This window comes from Lissotriton vulgaris, chromosome 4_1, assembly GCF_964263255.1.
Source record: "Lissotriton vulgaris chromosome 4_1, aLisVul1.2, whole genome shotgun sequence".
Taxonomy (NCBI): Eukaryota; Metazoa; Chordata; class Amphibia; order Caudata; family Salamandridae; genus Lissotriton; species Lissotriton vulgaris.
The window spans coordinates 673332801-673354591 of NC_141691.1; the positions used below are offsets into that span (position 1 = coordinate 673332801).

Genomic DNA, 21791 nt, shown 5'->3' on the forward strand with positions numbered 1-21791 from the left:
TCATCTGTCAGATCTCTACTATACCTGGTGGGATGCTTGTTTTGGTGCTTTTTGCACGATGATCTAGGGTCATTTCATGAAATCCTCTTGCCATAAAAATTATGTGGCCCCTCGTAATGCGAGGAGACGGAACAGCAGTATGATAAATGTGAAAATACACATCCGTGTCACGCTGTCAATCGTGGTAGAATCAACTGCGTTGTCTGCTTTTAGAGCGATAACGTGGCCCCTCTGATGCAGGGTGACGGCTCGTTACGTCAGATTTAATCTCTGGTGCTTCCGGGTTGGGTCGAATTGCCAGATTACAACTGTGATGTATTTGTTATGCTGCAACAGAAACCCAGTAAATCGGCAACAGAATGTTCCTTGTGTATGCCACTTTCATTGTTCAAAGTTGATAATAAACATTAGCAAAACTATTGCTTGTTGGCTATTTACATACATGCCTCTTTTGGTCCTTGCAGATCCGTCTGGTTTTATACTGTTAAGTTCCACATAGAGTGTTGGTTCCCAAAACTCTACCCAGAAGCCAGCGCAAATCTACCTCATGCCTCCTTAACCCACTACCAGACCCGCGTTGCCCCTTTATCTCACTGTTGCAGGTTCCTGCTTTCTCCTTTTGTGACGGTTTTGCAGTCTTTTTCTTTCTTCGTCTTTCCAATTCTTTTTTTTTTCTTTCTTTTGCACTATGTAAATATCTGGAGTGGAAAAAATAAGTGAGGCCCCCCCGGCTCAAATTAAGCATTGAAATTATATTCTTCTCCATTTACCATAATATTGATCCAGACATTCAGAAATCACATTAGTTGTATCAGCTCTCGATGCAGAGAAGGCCTTTTATTCATTTAAATGACCTTTCCTGTTTGAATTTTGAACGATCAGGAGCTACTTTCTTTCATTAGTCAGCTTCCTGTACACTGCCCCTGTAGCTAAGATATCGGTCAATAGAGAACTCGACAAGACATTGCCTAGAGTAGAATGAGGCAGGGATTTCTGCAGTCTTCCCTACATTTTACCCTGCCTTGCTATATCTGGGAATTACATGCCAACAGAGGGATCAAAATATTTGTGCTTAAGCACTTTGGGGCATATTTAGAACAGAATGGCAAAGCATGGTATTAAGAAAAAATTGCTAACACCAAGCTACGCCATTCTAAAAAATGCACGAATGCTCCATATTTAAAAGAATGTGGAGAACCCCTGCGTTTACCCTAGCGCTGTCGCTAAACCTAGCTGCCTAGCGCCAATGCAGGCTCTGTGCCTGCGTTGGGAGCAATGATTGTATCCCTTCCTGTACAAAAACAATCCAATGCCGATTTGTAAATCCTATGTGTGCTGCATTGTGCAGCACACATAGAAGTTGCAAATCGTCATTTTTTTTATAAAGATTTCTCCTCGTTTGGCCATGTTATGACCAGGTTTTTCCCTGGTCTTAATTTTGGCACTGCTTCCGATGTATGCTACCCTTGTAAATAGGGGGCAGTGTCAAAATCACTGGGTGTTCAGACGAACCGTCCACTGCAACACCCAAGGCGTTACACTGGGTTTTTCAACTCGACACCCATTGATTTTGACACTTCTCCAGCTATACAAGAGCATGTACACCCCGAAAGCGCCAAAACATTACACCTCCCAAAGTGAGGCAGAACAAGGAGAAATATGTTTATTTCTCCTGTTTTTCCTCTTTCTATTTGTGCTGCATTCTGTAGCACACATAGCAGGAAAACGCCTCTTAGGATTTTTCCTGTGCAGTAAGGTACTTCTACCTGCACAAAATCATTCTTGCCAGCAACACAGGCTGGTAAAGAGTGTCTGCGTGGCGCCAGGCTGCAGAAACGGCGCCAGCACACGGGGAAAGGATAGGAATTCACTGCATTGCACATAATACGATGCATTCCTGCCCCTTCACTTTGGTGTAGGGCAGTACAGCAAGCTGACATGCTCTGCTGCTCTACTCCAAATCCCCATAAATGGGGGACTTATTTCCTGTGTTGACTGCCATTACTGTCCATGGAAACTAATCTGGGTTGTGGATTAACTGGAACAAATTGGCAGTGATGCCACTTTATTCCTGCAACCAAGCATGTGCAACACAGATCTCCGCTTCAAAGGTCGCCTTCATTTATACAGTATTTAGAAATTATCATTTTAGGTGACACAGGCCCCCCCTTATGAAAGGAATAATATAGTGGAGCTGACTGAATTCTGAATTGGAAGCAAGGAAGAACTGGATATGGCGGTCGCTGTCTATAACAGACCAAATTTCTCACATCAAGAGGGTAGCGTTAGCTAAGCTGCTTAATATCATTGGGAATCTTGCCATTATTGTTCCGAAGCTGATTTGTAAACACCTATGGCCTGCAATGATAGGTTTGATCTGAACAAGGCACACACATTGGGTGAGATAGGAGTGCTTGCTTGAGTTGTATAAAGCGATGGGTTCCTGACTTAGAAGGACATTTTCTCATTGCATAGCCTCAATATGCATACTATTGATGGCATTCAGGTATAGATCTCCCACAATTTGGTGTAGAAATGGAAACTAATCCCTTACCGTTAGATATATTACCGTTTAGGGCCTATATGGCCCTATGGAAACCCCCTTGTTGTCTTCACTCTTCCCACTCTAAAAAATACAGGAACTCAAGATGACGACTTAAAGTAAGCTCACTAGAGAATTTAAAGCACTCGGAATCTAAAATCTTGGCAATTTAATAAATATTGAGAAGAGCCTGACTTTGGATCAGTTAAGAAAAAATATCACTATTAACTAGGTTTTAATATTTTTCTTACATTATTCATTTAATGAGATATTCAATATCTTCCATAATTTTCCAAATTGGTGCACCATTGTATGCCTTCTGAACAAATACATTATTTTTGCTGTCTTGACCCATCATGTTTGGGGGTCTGCTAATTTGTGTCGGAACAGTGGTCCCAGGCTTGCTTACAGACCAAAAATGTGTCCTTGAATCATAACTGAAAATGAGTGCATTCAAAATCTGTGCACCAAGTTTAAGTAACCCCGTTTGGTATGCACCAGATGGATTTCGCCACCCCCAGAATATGTCCTAGGTACAGAGAGGTTGGGATAGGTTTTCTGCCCCTATTGTGGGGATGCCTTGCAATAAAAGAAATACTGGCAAGATATTTAAAACTGCCCATTTGAGATAATTAATACCATTTAGGCAAGACATCTGAAATATGACTTTTAGGGTTGTTTAAGGTATAGCCTTCCAACAGCAAAACAATGTTCTGTGCTATACAGGAAATATTGCTGAGATAGACAGCTAGGAGTTACCTTTGAAGTTCGGTCCCTTAATACTCAAGACAGGCTTTTGGATAGAATCCATTTGAGTAACATTACTGTATGTTGATTGTACATGTGGCTGAGCCCAAAATAATTGGTCACGCTTTTTCTGCACATCTTTTAAAGACCCATTCGAAATATATGATGATCTGATCAGCCTAACTGATATGGAGGGCCATTCCGTTTTTTAACATCCCTATAGTAAACAGATTTGATATCCTTGCAGGCATCGATTGATGTTTGCCTGGGGTTAATGCTCCTGGTGATTTTAGTAACTAAGGGTTACTTGGCCCCATGATAGGAGCAGTAGTTGGGCAGAAGGTGGAGGGTGGTTATTCAATCTTAAGCTGGAACGTTGCAGGGCTCAGAGAGAAAGTAGATAACCCAGACTGGCAATCTTTTATCAATAGGTACGATATCATTGCTTTACAAGAGACCTGGGCTTCTATTCCCTATGTTCTTGATGGCTATGCATGTTATTCCTGTGAAGCTTTACCTTTTCTTCGGGGTTGGCTTTAGGAGATCTTGCAATTTGGGTCCGGGTTAATTTATGTGTAGATGTAAACCCTACTGAATCAGGGTCCACAGCTTTCCAAGTCATTAAGGTCCAGGAGGGATTCTCCTGTCTTTATTTTTACATAATTCGTTTTTATAACAATGATTTTATTAATTCTTATTGTACACTTTTGAACAGTTTTTAACTTCTTCCCTAGTTTAAAGATTCTCACGGATAGGATCGCGGCCCAACCACGGTATATTTTGTCTGGGGATTTTAATGCTAAAATAGTCACAGCCCATCGGAACTGCAGCTGAACAACACATTCCTGGCCACCAACTACTACTGTGGCTTTCTGGGGACCACCCACACACTCACCATACCATCAAGCAGTAGGCTTTCTTTAATTTCATTGTATACATGTGATATTGTATAACACAAAATAGTGAAAAGCGGAAAGGCAGTGGAAAGCGGTTTAGGGTCAGCGTTAGAAGAAGACTTACAATCAGAGTAATTCTAGGCTGGGTTCTGGGAGTGGACTAATTACTGCACTGCAGATTTTTTTAAACTGGTGCATCTTCAGCGCTTTCCTAAATTGAAGGGTAGAGAAGGTCCTGAAGAATAGATCTTAGGTGGCTTGATGGAGGCCTTTTGCCAAGTTTTTGTTTGTTTCTAGCATTTCATTTAAAGTCTGGTGATACCCAGAGTACAGGTGTTGCAAGAGCCACCAGAGATGGTGAGCTCATCTGCTAGATTGGCATGGGTGTTGGTCGCAATGGCTTTGTAAATGATGCAGCTGGCTTTCAAGGTGATGATGTTAATTAATGGAGGCCAGCAGCGTTCCATCCGGCTGGGGGTGATGAGGTTCTTTAGGTCCTTGAGGAGATATTTGAAGGTTGTGGGGTGGATTCTGGGAAGCCACAGAGCAGGGCACTTCCACCATTCAGAGTTAAGAGGCTTAAGGCTTGAACAGAAGTTCTGAAGTAGCTTTAAGGGAGGAACAGTTTTCATTTATTTTAGTAGACAACCAAGTAGAATTTAGTAGAGTACAAGAATGTCCTGGGTTTTTCTTGGTAATGTGCTCCTCGAGAATGAGGTTGGTGTTAAAGGGGAAACAGAGCGATTTGGCGTCGATTGAAAGTTGGTCTTTGAACCGGTTTAGGTCAGTGAGAGAGGGTTGAACTATTTGTTGCGCAATTGGCAAATAGGAGGAATTTCGTTTTGATCAAGTCAGTTTCAGTGAGGTCCTCTACATCCAAGTAGGTATGAGCTGAAGTCAGTGTTAGGCACTGGATGTCTACAGCAGTGTAGACCTCCATGTACAGTTGCATGTAGTTAGTGTATTGATTTTGATGCTATTAGTGGTAAGCATAGTCCCATGGGCACAATGTATGGGTTGAAGATGGCAACGTACAAGATGGACCCTTGGGGAACTGTGGAGGTATTTCGGAGATTCTGGGATTTACAGAAAAAGATGGAGAATTAATTTTGAGACGCAGCTGAAAATGTATGACTGTTTTCTGGCCCTGTAACCGTGATAGGACATACTCCCTCTGTTTGAAACCCTATGAATGGAGATATTTTAATTTCTCTATATAGTTCTATGGTACTAGTGCATACATAAAAGTGTTTTGGCCCTTGGACAAATGGATGCCTTACTCTTCCTTTCTTTTCCTTCTTAGATATTTTGGTTATTTTTGTTTCAACCATGGGATCCGTCACACATAAATCCCTGCAATATTTTATTTGTTATGGTGAGAAACACTGTACGTTGTACAGCTTACTCATTTTTCAATATAAACATATTTGTTTCAAAAGTACTACTGTGCTTTGCCAGAAAAGGACTGAAAAACAAACAGATTGTTATTCTGGCATCACTAAAAATGAGTGTCTGCTTCAAATAAGCAGCATCAGGTATTTCTGAACATTTGGCTATAGGGTAGACACACTAATAACGCTATTCAAATGGCTCCTGGATTTATTTGTTGTATGTGATTTTGCCCAGACACTAATCAATGATAATGATACATGGATACAAACACATTAGTAGCATAGAAATTGTCAATTACAGATACTAAACGTTCAATCAAAAATATTAGCAGTAAACATAAAATGCATTTAACAAGTTGGGATGCCAAAAAAAGGCTTTCCTCGTAAAACAGGTAAATAATACTATGCCCTTAGCTACATCGGCAGTTTGCTCCCAATTTAACACAAAACAGTACACAATTCACTTGGAAGAAAAAACATCCAAGATTTGTAACAGGTCTAAGATAGATCCGACTCCAAAAGTTGCTCAGAATAACTAGCCAACCGTGTCAACACCCCAACAAGGAAAAGTCTCTTCCATGGTTATATCATATAGTCCAGAGATCTTAAGTTGCCAAAGTAGGGTGTGATGTGCTTTGCAAGCCTTGGCATTTCAGCTGCTGTGACTTTACATTCTGATGTGTGTTTTACTTCTCTCTGCATGAATACAGGATTATAACGGCTAGAAAACAAAATGATGTGAGGTAACACAAAGACTAGCACATCTCTCACAATTAATGATTGCCGGCATACTTTAGTCACAAAATTTATTCTACGAGTAGCTGTGTCTTATGCCAAGCTTCTGTGTGACTTACTAATACACTTCCTGGACATGCTTATTTTTGGAAGAAATTCCCTATTTTACCCCTGTTAGAAAGCATGTCTTGCACCTGTAAATTTATAAACAATTTACCCCTGATACTGAAGTAAGACACAATTGCACAGTGATAACGCTTTACAAATCAAACCTTCATAGTCCGATAAAATGCACTTCCCAGGTGACAATAAGACTAAGCTACTCATAGAAAATGTTCTGTGAATATCTGAAATATTTATTCAATGTGCTAAATAGGGACACCAAAGGTAGTAAAGGAAAGGTAAAAATTAAAGCAAACCGGTTTAAAATATTTAGTGGTGCAAACAAGTGTGTAATTAATTTCTAAGGCAGGAGTTCCATTTAGCTTCTAAACGTGAAGATTACTTACCAGTAGCCACATTGCAGCTGGTCCATAGAGCTCTCTTCTAATGCCAACTTGGGGATATGGTGCACCATGTGACCATCAGCAAGTCTTTTTAATTTAACTTTATAGAAGGAAGGCCAAGGAATCAGATGATTGCCCCAATCATGAAGGTCCTGCTAGCCAATTCTGCCCTCCATCCACCATGCTTGGCCCACCTTCAGTACCAAATAATTACAAGGTGGCAGGCAGTAAGCCGGTCTCCAAAGTTAAAAAAGGAATGCAAGAGTAAACAGATAGAAGGAGAATCCTGCTGTGCTATGGTTACTGACCAAAGGCAAAAACAGTTTGTTCAAGAGAGGCAACTGTTGTATAAACGGGACCCATGAACTATCCATATAATTGAACTCAACATCTCCGAAATATGCACAGTATCAAGAGGAGCAAACACTTCTGTTATACCCATTGATTGAACTAAAACCAACTATATATGAAAGAAGCCATTGCATTTCATAATTTTGAGATGGAAGAAATGGTTCAATTAGCAATAGCAAAGATTAAATTTTGTCGATGCTGTCTTTTTTTCTTGGGTAACAAACCTCTCTTGCAGCACTTCTCACCCACGTTCTAATATCCAGATTGTGAAGGGTTTATGAATTCGAACAAGAATGAAGTGGAAAATGAAAGGTTGCTGGAAATAAAAGATCAATAATCCCATTTAAAAACATGAAAAAATGAAGCACTGTATTCAAAGTTCGGCCCTTCCAACAAAGTCAAACCCATATTCTGATCCCACTATGGCTTTCGGCTGTTTACAGAACCACATATATGTTTGTAAACAGAGCACACCCATGCCTCACATGAATCAATTGCTGCCCACCCAGAAATAATAATGTCAGAACGTACCTAGTTGCTCAGCTGATGATCTGGGGGAGACATCAGATTCAAGGAACAGAGTGACAGCTCCCCTCACTTAAGGGCAGGGGTATCTAGCATACGTTTCGTTTAAAATGCCCAAATTAATGCCACATTGTCAGGATAAACAGCTACTCCAAAAGGGGTACGAGTTACTTATATACATTTATCTTACATTGACATTACAAAAATTTGGCAGGGAGACACTCCTTCAGTACCTACTTTGAACACTGTGCCTCTAGAGCATGGTGTCTTACAAATTTGTGTCTTGCACACAAACTGCAAAGCCTTTCAAGCTGAACAACATTGCATAAAGAAAAATAAGCGCCAATCACAGATAAAAAAATGGCAGACCTACAGGGAAAAAAGATTGAGGAATTAACATTTGAGGTGGGATATCAATTCTGGGACCATTCAACTGTTCCATTCCTTACGTTCTTACACTTGTAAGAACGTGTTCAGATAACAGAGTGCTCTAGGCATACCACACAGAGTTTCTTATTTTCACTGTCTTAACTTTGAAAACAAAACAGTGGATGTCACAGTCACCAGGAAGCTTCAGTCCCAAGGTTTATAATTTGTATAGAGAACAAAGTCAGACAACAATGCTAAGATCTTGAGGCTAAAGGACAAATAAGTCAAATTAAGTGTGCATTTTATATGACATCATTTTAAATACATCATTTTGGAAATATACTGATGGGATCAGCATGGCCCATACGATAGCCTAACCAATATTAATTGTGAAAGTTACCAACTTCAAACCGTTTAGCTTGCATCCCACCCAAAAAACTGCTTCACAAAGTTAAGTTAGAGCAAGAATAATCCTTTGATTTTCTCTTTTTTGAGACAAAAAAAACCCTATGGTAGAAACATAGGTTTTTAGAAACAAACATGTAACAGAAGGATTTTGAAGATCAGCAATTTACAAAAAGTCACACCTCGCTTGAAGCAAACAGGCGAACACTGAAAGGAGTGTGGCTGGTCCACGCCTAAATGTGGCGTAGACAAGCTTTAAAATTGCTTTCTATTTATCCAGGACATTTAGTGTCAAGCAAGCTATAGGAGGAAAGAGCACGGCAAACAGGCTGGTTAGGAATATGCTGCAATCTAACTTTTCAGCTAAAAAATAACCCCATCTGCATCTGGAAGGTGTAAAAGGCACGAGAAAATGACTCTAAGGTCGAAAGATATAGGAGGGGTAGGGAAACTCAAACAGGCAAGTTGTCAGTCCTGTGAGCAGGGAAAGAGATGCTACTCCTGCGGTAATCCAGATGAATGGGCTTAGTGTCAAAATTAAATTGTCCTAAAGGTTTCTAGAGAAAACAGTCTGCATGTAAATGCAAATGACTGAAGCCTCCAAATATCCCATCATGGAGCTGTGCAGATCTTTCCCTCACCCGAAGTCCAAGCTAGTCTGAACTGGAAGCCTAACTGTCATGCCACAGCGTAAGGGCGAGCTGATCAACATTTTTTACAGAATGTACAAAAAGCAATGATTGTGCGGTTTTATTCGGGGGCACTACAGTATGTTGCACGGTTCTCCCAGGCCAGCTGCCCCTTCAGATTGGCGTTTCCTTCCGGTCTTTGTTTGGCGAGGGCCTGACTGGTTCTTTGGCACCCTTTGGCTGCTCCTTCGCGGCCCTCGTGTCGGGGACAGAGTCTCTTTGCTGCAGGGCCAGGACGCCGCGCTTGGCGGGCTCTTCGTCTTCCTGCAGCTGCTCGGACTTCGCGCGCTGCCTCTGTAACAGTCGGAGCTGGACTCGCAGCTCGATGATCGCCTCGCGCTCCTCGTGCACTGCTTGGTTCAGGTGGTTGTTCTTGATCTTTGACAAGTGGGAGAAGGAAGAATGTCACTAATTCATTCAAAGTAACACACGACATACCCATCGAGTCTATTCCGTTGCGTTTGCTTATCAAAGAAGTGGAGTCAGAGAGCGAATACTCACCAGCTCCCCTCTTACCAAACAATGACATGCTTAAATAACGCATTTGCAGAGAGCAAATAAAGGGGTGTACGGTACTCAATATTTTAACCACTCTTCACACTAGCAACACTCTAGATTTAAGAGAAGAAATACAAAAATTAATCCAATTATGGCTGACTGTGTAATGCCGCTCACATTAATTTGTGTATTTTTTCCACCATGTCTTTAAATAAAATATGTGCAAAGAAATGTGAAAAATATTCACAAAAAAATTAGAAAAACCCACAAGAGCGCTGGGAAAGACTATTGCTTCACACGAAAGTTCCTGGTTCTGTACTCCATACTGCGCTTAGCAAGGTAGTGCTCAGAATCCTAATCTATACCCCTTTCATATTCTGAAAACATTTTAGAGTTATGGCTATCACATTTCATTTATTTTTGCGTGCAGGCACTATAAAAAGGATTATTAAAAGAAGAACAAATGTATCTAAAGATGTCAAGAGCAGCATTACTCCATAAATAATAAGCAAGGAAAATGTTACCTACCTCTTAAGCATTCGTTCGCAGAATGTAATGCTGTAGATTCACATGCCATGCATACCCCTGCCATCTAGTAATGGGCTTAGACATTTGAAAGTTATTTTTCTTTAAAGAAGTCTTTTAATTTCAAATGTGTTTTATTAATTTTTAAAGCAGAGTTAGGCATCACAGTACAATGGAGAGGCATCAGGCATATAAGGCGAATGGGACAGACAGGCACGTCTTCCCTGTAAATTGAGTAGAAGGCGGAGTACATATGCCAAAAGAGAATGATACCAAGGTGATAAATGATAAGCAGCATAAGAGTACAGAACTTGAGAAATAAAAAAACAACCCCCCGCCCCCCCTTTCCCAATCCATCCCCCCCCCCCCCCGCCCCCCCCCACCCCAACCAGTGTGCCATTCGGAGGAAGCATTTTCAGAAGTAATCAAATAGTGGATATTGCGAGCATGCATGGGATCACAGAGGTTCGCGCAGAGCTTCAGTAAGTCGCAGAATACGAAGATACCTGGGACACGTAATCTCATTAAATTCTTTGGACAAAAGGGATAGCAACGGAAGCCAGACCTTTGGAAATGTAGCAGTGGTATGTGTAAGTGTAGCCTGGATGCGTTCCATCCCCAAAGTGAACCAGAGCTTGTGGAGCCATCCCACGTGTGTGGGCTTGGTGGTGGAGCCCCAGAGTGATAAGACATGCTGTGTAGCTGCTTGCATAGCGAGACCCATTTGGCGACCCCGGATAGATTTCAAGGGAAAGGTGAGTGCGTTGGGCAGGCCCAGGACAGTGTAGGCAGGGAATCTCGGGATTTCGGTGTCAAAGGTGGAGTCAATGTCATCCAGAACTGCTTCCCAGTAGCTCCGGATCTCACAACAGTCCCAGAGGAGATGAGTTAATGTGCCTAGCTCCCCACATCCCCTCCAACACAATGCTCTGCGGGTCAGGTTCCCTTTATGAAGTCGGGCCGGTGTGAGGTGCCAATACATTGCCAACTTTTTAATTTAAAAGACCTTTGTTATCAAGAATCCAAGTTTGCCTTATATTCACATACATGTACATATTTGTGGTACTTGCGCACCGCCAACACTGAACAACATGATGAAATACACAGCCTTTCAGCCGGCATCCCGGAGGCCCGGCGGCGAGATGGACATGCACCAGCCTTGGGAAACAGATAGTATTAACAGCCCGAAAACAGTGTGAGGTGCGCCGTGACATCTTGTAATCATCTGCAGAGCACTTGTGTCTAAGGTCTTGGGAACAAGGAAAGAACAAGAACTAAAAAAAACCCAGCCCCAACGCCCCCCACCCACCCACGAGTGTGCTTACTGAAATACCCATGTGTGCAAGTTCAGATGGAATACAGTAGTGTGCCTAAATGTTGCTATACGTAGCCCCCAACCCTGGAAAGCCCACCCGCCCCCGGAGACTGTCTTATCCCAACCCCAGAGGAGCAGAGGGTAACGTGCTGACCCTGTCCAACCCCTCCACCCCCACCCAGCCACCCCCCCCTCAAAATATACTCTGTGGCTGCCCCAGCACCTAATCCATCGTGTGATCTGGGAGGTCCACCACTTCTGAGGTATCCGAACACTCCTCCTCCCCTTTCTGTAGGTATTCTTGGTAAAGACCGCAGAGGTTTTTCGGTCTACTCCTGGGAGGGAGTAGTTCACTATATAGTTCAGTTTGAGTACTGCAGTGAAGTAAATCCCCCGACCATCTTTTCTTGGTGGGGATGGGCCCCCTCATCCAGCGTCTTGCCACCAACCTTCTGGCTAACAGCAGTGCCATGTCAACTAGACGACGCTGAGAGGGAGGGAGCGGCTTAGAGTAATCCAGAAGGGCTAATTCCGGACTGCGAGGTAGTTCCACTCCCAGAATCTGGTCAAGCTCAGAGAAAACTTCCACCCCGAAAGCCTGTATACCCGGGCAGTGCCATGCCATATGGATAAAGTCAGCTACAGACGTACGGCAGCGTTCGCACTGCGCCGACTGCCGCAGGCCGTATCGGTGAAGCCTTTCGGGAGTGTAGTAAACCCGCTGGAGGAACTTAAAATGCACCAACCTGTGTCTGCCATTGAGGGAGATTTTACGCGTACTGGAGCAGCAGTATCGCCACATGCTGTCGTCTATGGGCGACTGTATATCATCCTGCCAGGCTTCCCTGGCTTTAGAATGGAACAGCTGCTGATCCAAGGGGGTCCAGCCAGAGAGCCCAGTCGATTTGCATTAGGGGGAATACAAAATAGTACAGCCACGTGCGCGAGCCAGCGCGTGCCAGGCGTGGTTAGTCGATTTAAGGGAGTCCAATTGACCGACAGAGCGATCCACTGGGAGGCAAATCGTGGCCGGCAGGGGGAGCGGGTCCGCAAACAACCGCTCTAGGATCACATGTGGCATGCGTGCATCCCCGTGAATCCATGAGTGTAAGTGAGATGCCTGTGCTATCCGGTAATATCGTTCCATATCGGGAGCCCCCAGACCCCCCATCTCACAGGGGAGGATCAGCGTCGCCCAATGTATCCTGGGTTGCCTGCCGCCCCATGCCAGTCTGACTAGTACTTGTGTGAGCTGTTTAAAGAAGGCCCTCGACAGAACCACGGGGATGTTCATAAATAGGAACAGAAACCTAGGCAGCAAAATCATTTTCATAATGGCTATCCTACCTAGGAGAGATAGCGGGAGTTTACACCAAGTTTCAACGTGGTCAACAAGCTTATTGAAAGCCACACCATAATTGTCCCTGACCAAGATCTCCGGGTCTGTGTGTAATTGTATACCTAGATACCTGACCGAATCTGTGGACCACTTAAGGGGATATTCCATGTCGAAAGGTTGCGTCACTGGCGTGAGAGGGAAGGCAATAGATTTATCCCAATTCACTTGAAGCCCAGAAAGTGAGCCAAAGCGGACCACCTCTGTGAGGACTGCAGACAAGTTCGACTCCGGATTACGGATATACAGCAAAGTATCGTCGGCATACGTAGAGATGCCTATTTTATAAGTGGGAAAGCTCATCCCCTCTAGGCTGTGGTACTCCCTTATAGCGCAGGCCAGAGGCTCCGCTACCAGCGCATACAGTAGGGGTGAGAGGGGGCAACCCTGCCTGGTGCCCCTGCTGATGTGAAACGGTTCCGACACACTGTCCCCCAATTTCAGCCTGGCCGACGGCTGGTGGTACAGGGTGCCGATCATCTGCAGGAACGGTTCACCCAGACAGAGTTTCCGGAGCACCCTGATCATAAAAGGCCACTCCACCGAGTCAAAGGCTTTCTCCATGTCGAGGAAAACCGCTAGCGCAGTATTTTCTTGGCGGACATGTTGCATCGTTCCCAACACAGTGCGAATATTGTACGTTAGGTTTCTGTTGGGGACAAAGCCGGACTGTTCAGGCGCGACGAGTTCGGGGATCAAGAGGGCCAGCCGATTGGCCAACACCTTGGCGTCAACGTTCAGTAAACTGAGGGGCCTGTGGGAGCTGCAGTATTCCGGGGGCTTCCCCGGTTTCAAAATGGTGACCAGCAAAGCCTCCCTCATAGTGAGGGGCATCTCTCCGTCCTCGCATATAACATCGAAGAGGGAGATCAGATGCGGAACCAGTATGTCCTTGAAGGCTTTGTAAAAGCTCACAGTCAGACCATCGGAGCCCGGAGCACTGCCCGATCTCATGCCGGAGAGGGCTTCCAGAATCTCGTCCTCCTGTATGGGGGACATCAGAAATTCCCTGTCCGAGTTCGGCAGATAGGGCATGGCGATGTGGCCGAGGTAATCATCCATTTCGCCCTCAACGCCCAGCCACCTGGACTTATAGAGTTCGGCGTAGTAACGCCGGAAAGTATGGAGGATCTGCTCCTCGTCAGTGACCACATCACCCTCCGGCGTGTGCAACTCGTCGACCACGAGTGGTCGTCTAGAGCCGCGTACCATTCGGGCCAGAAGGGCGCCCGGTCTTTGCCCCTCCCCGTAAACTCGAGCCATCGCATATTTCCCCATGTGGAGGATCTCCCTGTCAGCCAGTTTCTGATACTCAGACAGTAAGGGGTTAAGTCGAGAGTGAGTGTCAGGCCCCGGGTCATGCAGCTGCCGGCCCTCCAGATCTGCTAGTTGAGTCTCCAGCGCCGCTAGTTCTCGTCTGATAGTGCGCAGTATACTAGAGTGTTTGGACATAGCCATGCCTCTTATGTAGGCCTTGAACGCCTCCCACAGTGTGGAAAAGTTGTCTACCGTGCCTAAATTGGTAGCAAAGAACGTGTCAATGTCTTCAGCCAATTCTCCCCGAAATGCGTCGTCCAGCAGGGAGTAGGGGGGGAACCTCCAGGTAAAGGGGGGGATACCTCTCCTAGCGGTGGCCACATGCAGCAGAATGGGAGAGTGGTCCGAGAGGGTGCGTGGGAGTACCTCACAGACGCGAATACTGCTCATTACAGATTGTGATGCCAACCAATAGTCGATTCTGGTATGGATATTGTGGTATGCAGAATAATGTGTAAAACCACCTTTCGTGGGGTGCTTACTTCTCCATACATCGACCAAATCTAGGTTAATCAGTTCCGCTTTCATGTAGGTGGCCGATGCTACCGGCCTGCGGGCGGGGCCGGCGGAGCGGTCCAGAACAGGGTCAAAAACAAAGTTAAAATCACCTCCCCACAACACCCCGGAGTTGGCGTGTGACCTACAGTGTGCCGATAGAGTGGCATAGAAGTCTGGGTTATCGTAGTTAGGGCCATAAACGTTGACAATCAGCAAGTGAATCCCCTTACCCACACACCTAGCGAGAACAAACCGACCCTCTGTGTCTGCTACCACAGGGACCAATTTTAGTTGTGAGGTTGGGCTGACCCAGGTTAGAACCCCCCGGGAGTGTGTTGTGAATCCTGCTGCCACTGCGTTACCCACAAGCCCACGGGACTGCAACATCCTGCTATTAATGGGCAAGTGCGTTTCCTGCAGGAGGGCCAGATCGACATGATGTCTATGTAAGTAGCTAAGGACCTTTCGCAGTTTGCGGTAGTCGTTCAGGCCCGCACATTCCAGGACATCATCTTCAGAGTGTGAGGGGTATGTGTAGTGTTACTCACAGCATTATTAGACATAGCAACAACAGGTTATCAAGTGAGCAGTCAGCAACATCGGCAGCTCTGGTTCCAGAGCTGGGAGCAACCACCGGCAGCACCGTATATCATTTCCACATCATTAAAGTGCACAGGCAGCCAGTCGCCGCCTCTACAAAAGAGCATTTCAATCCAAGCACAACCTCAAGCAGCAACTCACTCGATGCAGCGTGCAACTCCCCGCAAACAAGGAAACAAGAACATCCCTCAGCTACCCCCCCCAATTTGGTCTCCCACCTCCCTACCCACCCACAGCCGACCACCCCTAACCAGGTCAGACAGGCCCCAATACCACCCCCCATCAACCCAAAATTAACAAAATCAAAGTAGTTCTGAAACTGGCTCGCAGTGGAGCCACACAGCCAAAAGCACCGGGGCAGAGAACGCCTATCAGGGGCAGTACCTCCTACTGCTCTGCTACACAAATCAAGTTCGTCCCACAGGCCTGCCCCAGCTGGTAACTCAGTGTCATTAGCAAATCACCCCAAAATGCCCCTCCAACCCACCGACCTCCTCAAGGCATACCGCCGGCTAGTACCGGCTCAGTATTAGGTGGTGCCTACCCCCCCCCGGCAGCGCCCAACCATATGAGACAAATCTGTCAGCCGGCATCTAGCTGAGCGTCCGCAGAACTCGTCCTTCGTACCACACCATTGGGACTGCCAATATCATTCAAACCGTCACTTACCGCCCCCTGGGGTGTTCAGCGTCTCCGAGTGAGGAGCAGCCCCACTCCGTAGGGAGCAAGATAGTGTACCCAACGGACTCCCAATCAGTCCTGCTCATCCATGTGAGAAGCGGAGCCGGAATCATCATCATGGTGCTTCTGGGCTTCCTTGCGTTCCCTAGTCCATTCTTTCAGGGACTTCTGAAGGTCTCTGGGGTCCGTGAAGAAGTGAGAGTGCCCCTGCTTGTTGATTCGGAGCTTGGCAGGATATAACATAGCGTAATCTAGGCCAAGGGCACGTAGCTGCTTCTTGTACGGTGCAAATTGTCTCCTTTCCTCCTGGACCTTGGCAGTGAAATCCGGGTAGAGGGAGATGTCCATGCCCTCGTTTTACAACTTGCCTTTGTCTCTCGCCAGGCGCAGCGCCGTGTCCCTGTCTCGGTAGTTGAGAAGCTTCGCGATGATAGGGCAAGGGGGCGCGCCTGGCTTCGGCTGCGGGCCCAGAGTGCGGTGCGCCCTTTCGACAATGAACATGGGTGAAAAGGCCTCCTCTCCCAACAAAACCTTCAAGAGTTTCTCAACATAGAGTTCCATTTTGCCGGTTTGGGTGGTTTCCGCCACCCCCGTGATGCGGATGTTAGATCTGCGCGACCTCGCCTCTAAGTCTTCCGACTTGTCCTGTATGACCTGGAGGAGCCTGCCAAATTGTTTCCTATCTTTGTCCCATTCAGTTTGTGCCTCCTCTGCCTCAGTGAGCCGCCGTTCCGCCATGTCCAGGCGCTCAGCATGTTTGTCCAGGCGCTCAGCATGTTTGTCGACGCGCTCCGCCATGCGGTCCATACGATATGACAATGCGTCAATTTTGGTACCAACAGACGCAATACTGTCCTGTATCCCTTTCTCCATGGACATAAGCATGTCACGCAGTTCCGTGCCCGCCGGGCTAGTCGCTGTGGCACCCTTTGGGGACGCCTCGGTTGCCGGCATCTCCGTCCCCTTAGGCCGCCGCCGATCAAAGGAGAGTTTGGCCTGCGTGGAGTCATTCTTCCCCATGGCAGTCCTGGTTGGGGGATAGACAAGTGAGCGGTGAGCGCCACGCTCCTCTCCAGGGGTCCGAGGCAGTGGTCGATGAACTCTGGGAGGCGAACTGCTACCGCCGGCCGCAAGGACCGCTAGGCCAGTCTCACCGTCACGAGGGTCCCAAAATGGCGCCCGTAGAAGAATCACTTCGTTTTCGCTCAGCTCCGGCGGGAACTCTTCTGACACTGGCCGTCGCCGCTGCGGCCGCGCCATCCCTTAACACACAGCACGAAGGAGGAGAGGCCCGCAGGTCCGTCAGTGCACGCTGGTCCGGCTGCGCACTCACTCCGACTCCGCCGGAGCAGGGCCACCGTTAGGAAACAGATGATACAGTTACTGCACTGCCGGGGAGCCGCTCCCCGCAGGGACGAGGGTCCTAGAAGGGGGCCAGCGGCCAAGGGGGGGAGGGCGCACCCGCGCCGGTCCGCTCAAATATCGGGTCTCGCCCCGTCGGACCAAGACTCCGGTCACTGGGGTTTGCTGCAGCCGCACGCCGGGTGACGTCGCTCGGCCCGCTCTTCAGGATAGTCCGCCGCTTCAGGCCCGGTCCACGGCCGCTGAGGCGACACTGGCCTCCGCGCGGAGATCGTAGCTTTCCAGGGCCCCCGACCCTCCCGCTAGTGACCAGGGGTCTCAGGTGGAGGAATAGGGCCAAATGTAGAAGTCTGGACACTGTGCCGGATAAGTTAGCAGGATTTTGCAGGGGCTAAGGCGAGGAGCCGAAGGCTCACGCGTCCACCATCGACGGCGGCTAGCTCCGCCCCCAATACATTGCCAACTCACCGCAGCTTCCCTGCCCGCTGTGTTACGTGTAGTGTGTGAGGCCCTGAAGTAAATGTGACTCCATTCTTTAGGAGTTAGGGTCCTGCCAAGTTCAGCCTCCCATTGTTTCTGACCCGCTGTCTTGCCTGAAATGGGTGGAGGTGCGAGCATTTTGTAGATGTCGGAGATAAGATGTTTATCTGTATCTTTTGTCAATAGCCATTTCTCAAAAGCTGTCATCGGTCGACCCGCTTGAGTGGCGGTGACCGGGTTGGTGAGCCAGTGACAGAGTTGGAAGTATTGGAAAATATGAGGGTTTGCTACCTTATAGCCCTGCTTGATGTCAGAGAGGAAGAAAGCCCAGTAGGTCGAAAAGGTCGCCGGCAGAACGGCAGGCGGAGTCACGCCATTGCGAAAAGGCATGAGAGTCGTTGCCCGGCGGGAACTCCGGGTTGTCCAGGATGGGAGTAAACGGGGAGGGAAAGGTCGTCAGTCCTTTCTTGACGGCGACCATGTCCCAGACCCGCATGGTAGTACGAGTGATAGGTGAATTCAAGATGTATCGCGACCGGTGCTGCCGGGCGAGTAAAGGGACTCTCCAGAGAGGTGTCTGAGCCATAGCTCGATCCTGGACGAGCCATCTCTTCTCGGATTCCGGGCTGTACCATTCCACCAAATAGCGGAGTTGAGAGGCTTGGAAATATTGCAATAGGTTGGGAACTCTGAGGCCCCCTTCATCCATGCTCCTGTTTGCCAACTGCTTATGTAAACGTGCTCGTTTCCCCTTCCCAAATGAAATGATGGAGTGCGGTTGCAGGTCCGTGATGGTGCCTGTGGGGGGCGCAACCGGGAGGGTCTGAAAGAGATATAAGATCTTAGGTAGGACTGACATTTTCACAGCTGCAACTCTACCGAATGGGGAGAGGGGTTGCTTAGACCAACGCGCGAGATCCGTCCGTATCTGGGCGGTGATGGTCTTATAGTTGAGAGCCATCGTTGACTGTCGAAGAAGTAAGAGGGACTCCCAGATACGGGAGTTGTGTGGTGGACCGAAGATCGCTCCCATATGTAGAGGCAGACCTGTCGGGGTGGGTGTTTTTGCCCAGAGGTAATATCAGGGATTTCCCTCTATTGATTCGAAAGCCCGAGACCACCCCAAAGGAGTCTAACTCCTCCAAGACGGCGGGTATAGAGCGGGCAGGTTGGTCGAGAGCGGCTATGATATCGTCAGCGTAGAGGCTGACCGTATGTGGTTCTCGGCCGAAAGTGATCCCTCGGATGTCAGGGTTGTCCCGAATTTTCTGCACTAGGGGCTCTATGTACAGGGCGAACAAGAGGGGGGAAAGGGGACACCCCTGTCTCGTGCCGCGTTGGATTTCAAACGGGTGCGATCGAAGACCACCCAGGCGGACTCGAGCTTGGGGATGGTGGCAGCAGCAGGCGATCTAGGACTGGAAGCGCTCCCCCAGCCGAAAACGCGTCAGAACCCGCTGGAGAAAGGTCCAATCGACACCGTCGAACGCCTTCTCAGCGTCGATGGACACCAGTGCGGAGTCTGAGTTCTGAAAGTGTGTTTTGTCTATCAGGTGGAGCACCCGCTTGGTGTTGTCGCTGCACTGACGGGTAGGCACCAAGCCCGATTGGTCGGGCTCCAGGATTCCAGGCAGGCATGGGCCAAGGCGCGCCGCTAAAATTCCGGTGAAGAGTTTCAGGTCTAGGTTCAGCAATGAAATTGGGCGGAACGCAGAGCAGTGTGTGGGTTTTTTACCCGGTTTAGGCAACACCACCACTTCGGCCGCTAACATATCCGGGGGAATAGAGCTTGGGCCCTCTAAGGAGTTGAAGAGCCGGGTGAGGACAGGAGCCAGCAGCTGACCAAAGGTCTTCTAGAAACCGTCCGAGAAGCCGTCCGGTCCTGGGGATTTAAGCGGGCGGAGGCGAGATATTGCGGCCAGCACCTCCTCCAGCCGGATGGGGGCGTCTAAAGCGTCTGCGTTGGCCCGAGACAGTTCGGTGATCGCCGCAGTATTTAACACTTTGGCTGCTAGAGGCTTTCCCCTCCTGTGCTGCAAAGTGGGATTTATCATTGTTCATGACGAGCTCAGCTCGTCATAAGCACAGCTCCACTGTGCCTCATGACGAGCTGAGCTCGTCATGAGCAGGGAAGGGGTTAAGTAGGCGGCAACCTCCTTGAGGGACACCGCCTCGGCTCCGTACAGTGAGGCATAATAGGTTCGAAATGCCTCCGCAATCTGAGACTCCTCCGTGAGAACAACGCCCGAATCGTCCATGAGGCCGGTGATTTTGGAGAATTGGGTCTTAGCTTTCAGAGCACTGGCAAGTAAGCGGCCAGTTTTGTTACCCCCAACGTAGTACGCATGACGAAGGCGGAGCGTCGCAAATTCTGCCCTGTCAGTATCTAGGCTGGCCAGTTGGGCCCTAGCTGCCTTCAACTGTCTCCAAACCCGCGGAGCACAAGTCCGGCTGTGGACTCTCTCTAGTTCAGCAACCTGAGCGGTGAGGTCGTCCCTTTTCTTCTTTCGGTCCTTGGCCTCTGCCGCGGAGATCGCAATGAGTTCACCGCGGGCCACTGATTTCAGGGCCCCCCCATAGGGCTGACAACGATATCCCTGGTGTATAATTAATGGCTAAGTAGTCAACAAGGCATTTGTGAAGCTGTTTGGTGACCCCCGGCCTCTGTAGGAGGGTTTCGCGGAGGCGCCATGACCCCCGGGGACGACGGGACGCAGGGAGTTTGAGCGACAGCTCCACCGCGTCATGGTCTGAGAGGGCCACAGGTACCGCGCCTATCTCACTGAGGATCGGAAGTAACTCAAGAAATAGTCTAGCCTGGCGTAGGTGCGGTGCACATGGAAGTAGAAGGTGAATTGCGTTCAATTAGGGTGTTTGGACCTCCAGAGGTCCATTAGGCCTCTCTCCCTCAGCCATTCCAGTCCGGTGTCCGTGATAGCACCAGAGTCCCCGTATCGACGCCCTGACCTGTCTTTGTTCGTGCCCATAACTAAGTTGAGGTCCCCGCCTACAAGCAGGAGCGAGCTAGAGGGCTGAAGTGCCTCTGAGACTGCGCCTTTCAAAAATGTTTCCTGTCCCGCATTCGGGGCATAGATAAAACCGATCGTCAGGTGTTGGTCACCTATCAGAAAAGTATAGGCCAAGAGGCGACCCTTGATCTCTCCTGCTTTGTCCCCCACTTTTCCCCGGAAATGCCTAGAGACCAAAATAGCCACCCCCGCCCTCTTCGTAGGGAGAGAGGAAAAGAACTGCTATGGGAAGGCACAGGAGCGCATTCTGTGCCAGTCTTTGGGCAAAAGGTGAGTTTCTTGTAATAAACAAATGTCGGCCCTGGAGTTGTCTAGGTAGGAAATTACGGCCCGTCGTTTGATAGGGTTATTCAACCCTTTCATATTAAGGGATAGCACTTTCAAAGGTGAATCAGCCATAGTAAGGAGGACAAATGAGATATTGCAAAGCAGAGGCATGCATTCGTGGCGTATAGGAATGTAATGAATTAGTCAGTAGTAGGGATCTCCCTGAAACCCAGGCCCGAAGGGGAATATGCATGAAGTGTTGTGTATGGCTAAGGACACGTCTAGAGGTGGGCGGTAGTGGGCAAATGAATAGGCTAAGCAATGCGAGACACATGTAAATTATAGCAAGACCATCATTGACAAATCCCTTTTGGCACACCGGTTCCCACCCACAGTCCCTCCCGCTGTCCCAAACCATCCCTCCCCTCCCCTCCCCTCCCCCCCCCCCCCCAACACCCCAACTCCCAATTCAACCTCCCCGAACCAAGACTCAAAATTTATCCAACCTGAATGGTCAGCACCCCCACCCACCGCCCACTCCTTAACCCCCAAACCATTAGAACACATAGCCCCAGTCCTGTCAGTCCACACAGGGCTGTGGTAGAGTTATTTACGAGGGTCATATCCTATGGCGACCGCCGCGGCCCCCCACCCGACACGCCCCCAG

General features: G+C 48.1%; 1 protein-coding gene across 1 annotated transcript in view; it reads right to left on the minus strand.

Annotated features, from left to right (window-relative positions):
• Nucleotides 1–5766: 5766 nt before the first annotated feature.
• RALBP1 (ralA binding protein 1) overlaps nucleotides 5767–21791 on the minus strand; it is a 272192-nt gene continuing 256167 nt past the window's right edge. The window contains exon 10 of the mRNA XM_086964942.1: nucleotides 5767–9534. Coding sequence (XP_086821068.1) covers nucleotides 9271–9534 — 264 coding nt within the window. The 3' untranslated portion in view covers nucleotides 5767–9270. The remainder of the gene's footprint in view (nucleotides 9535–21791) is intronic.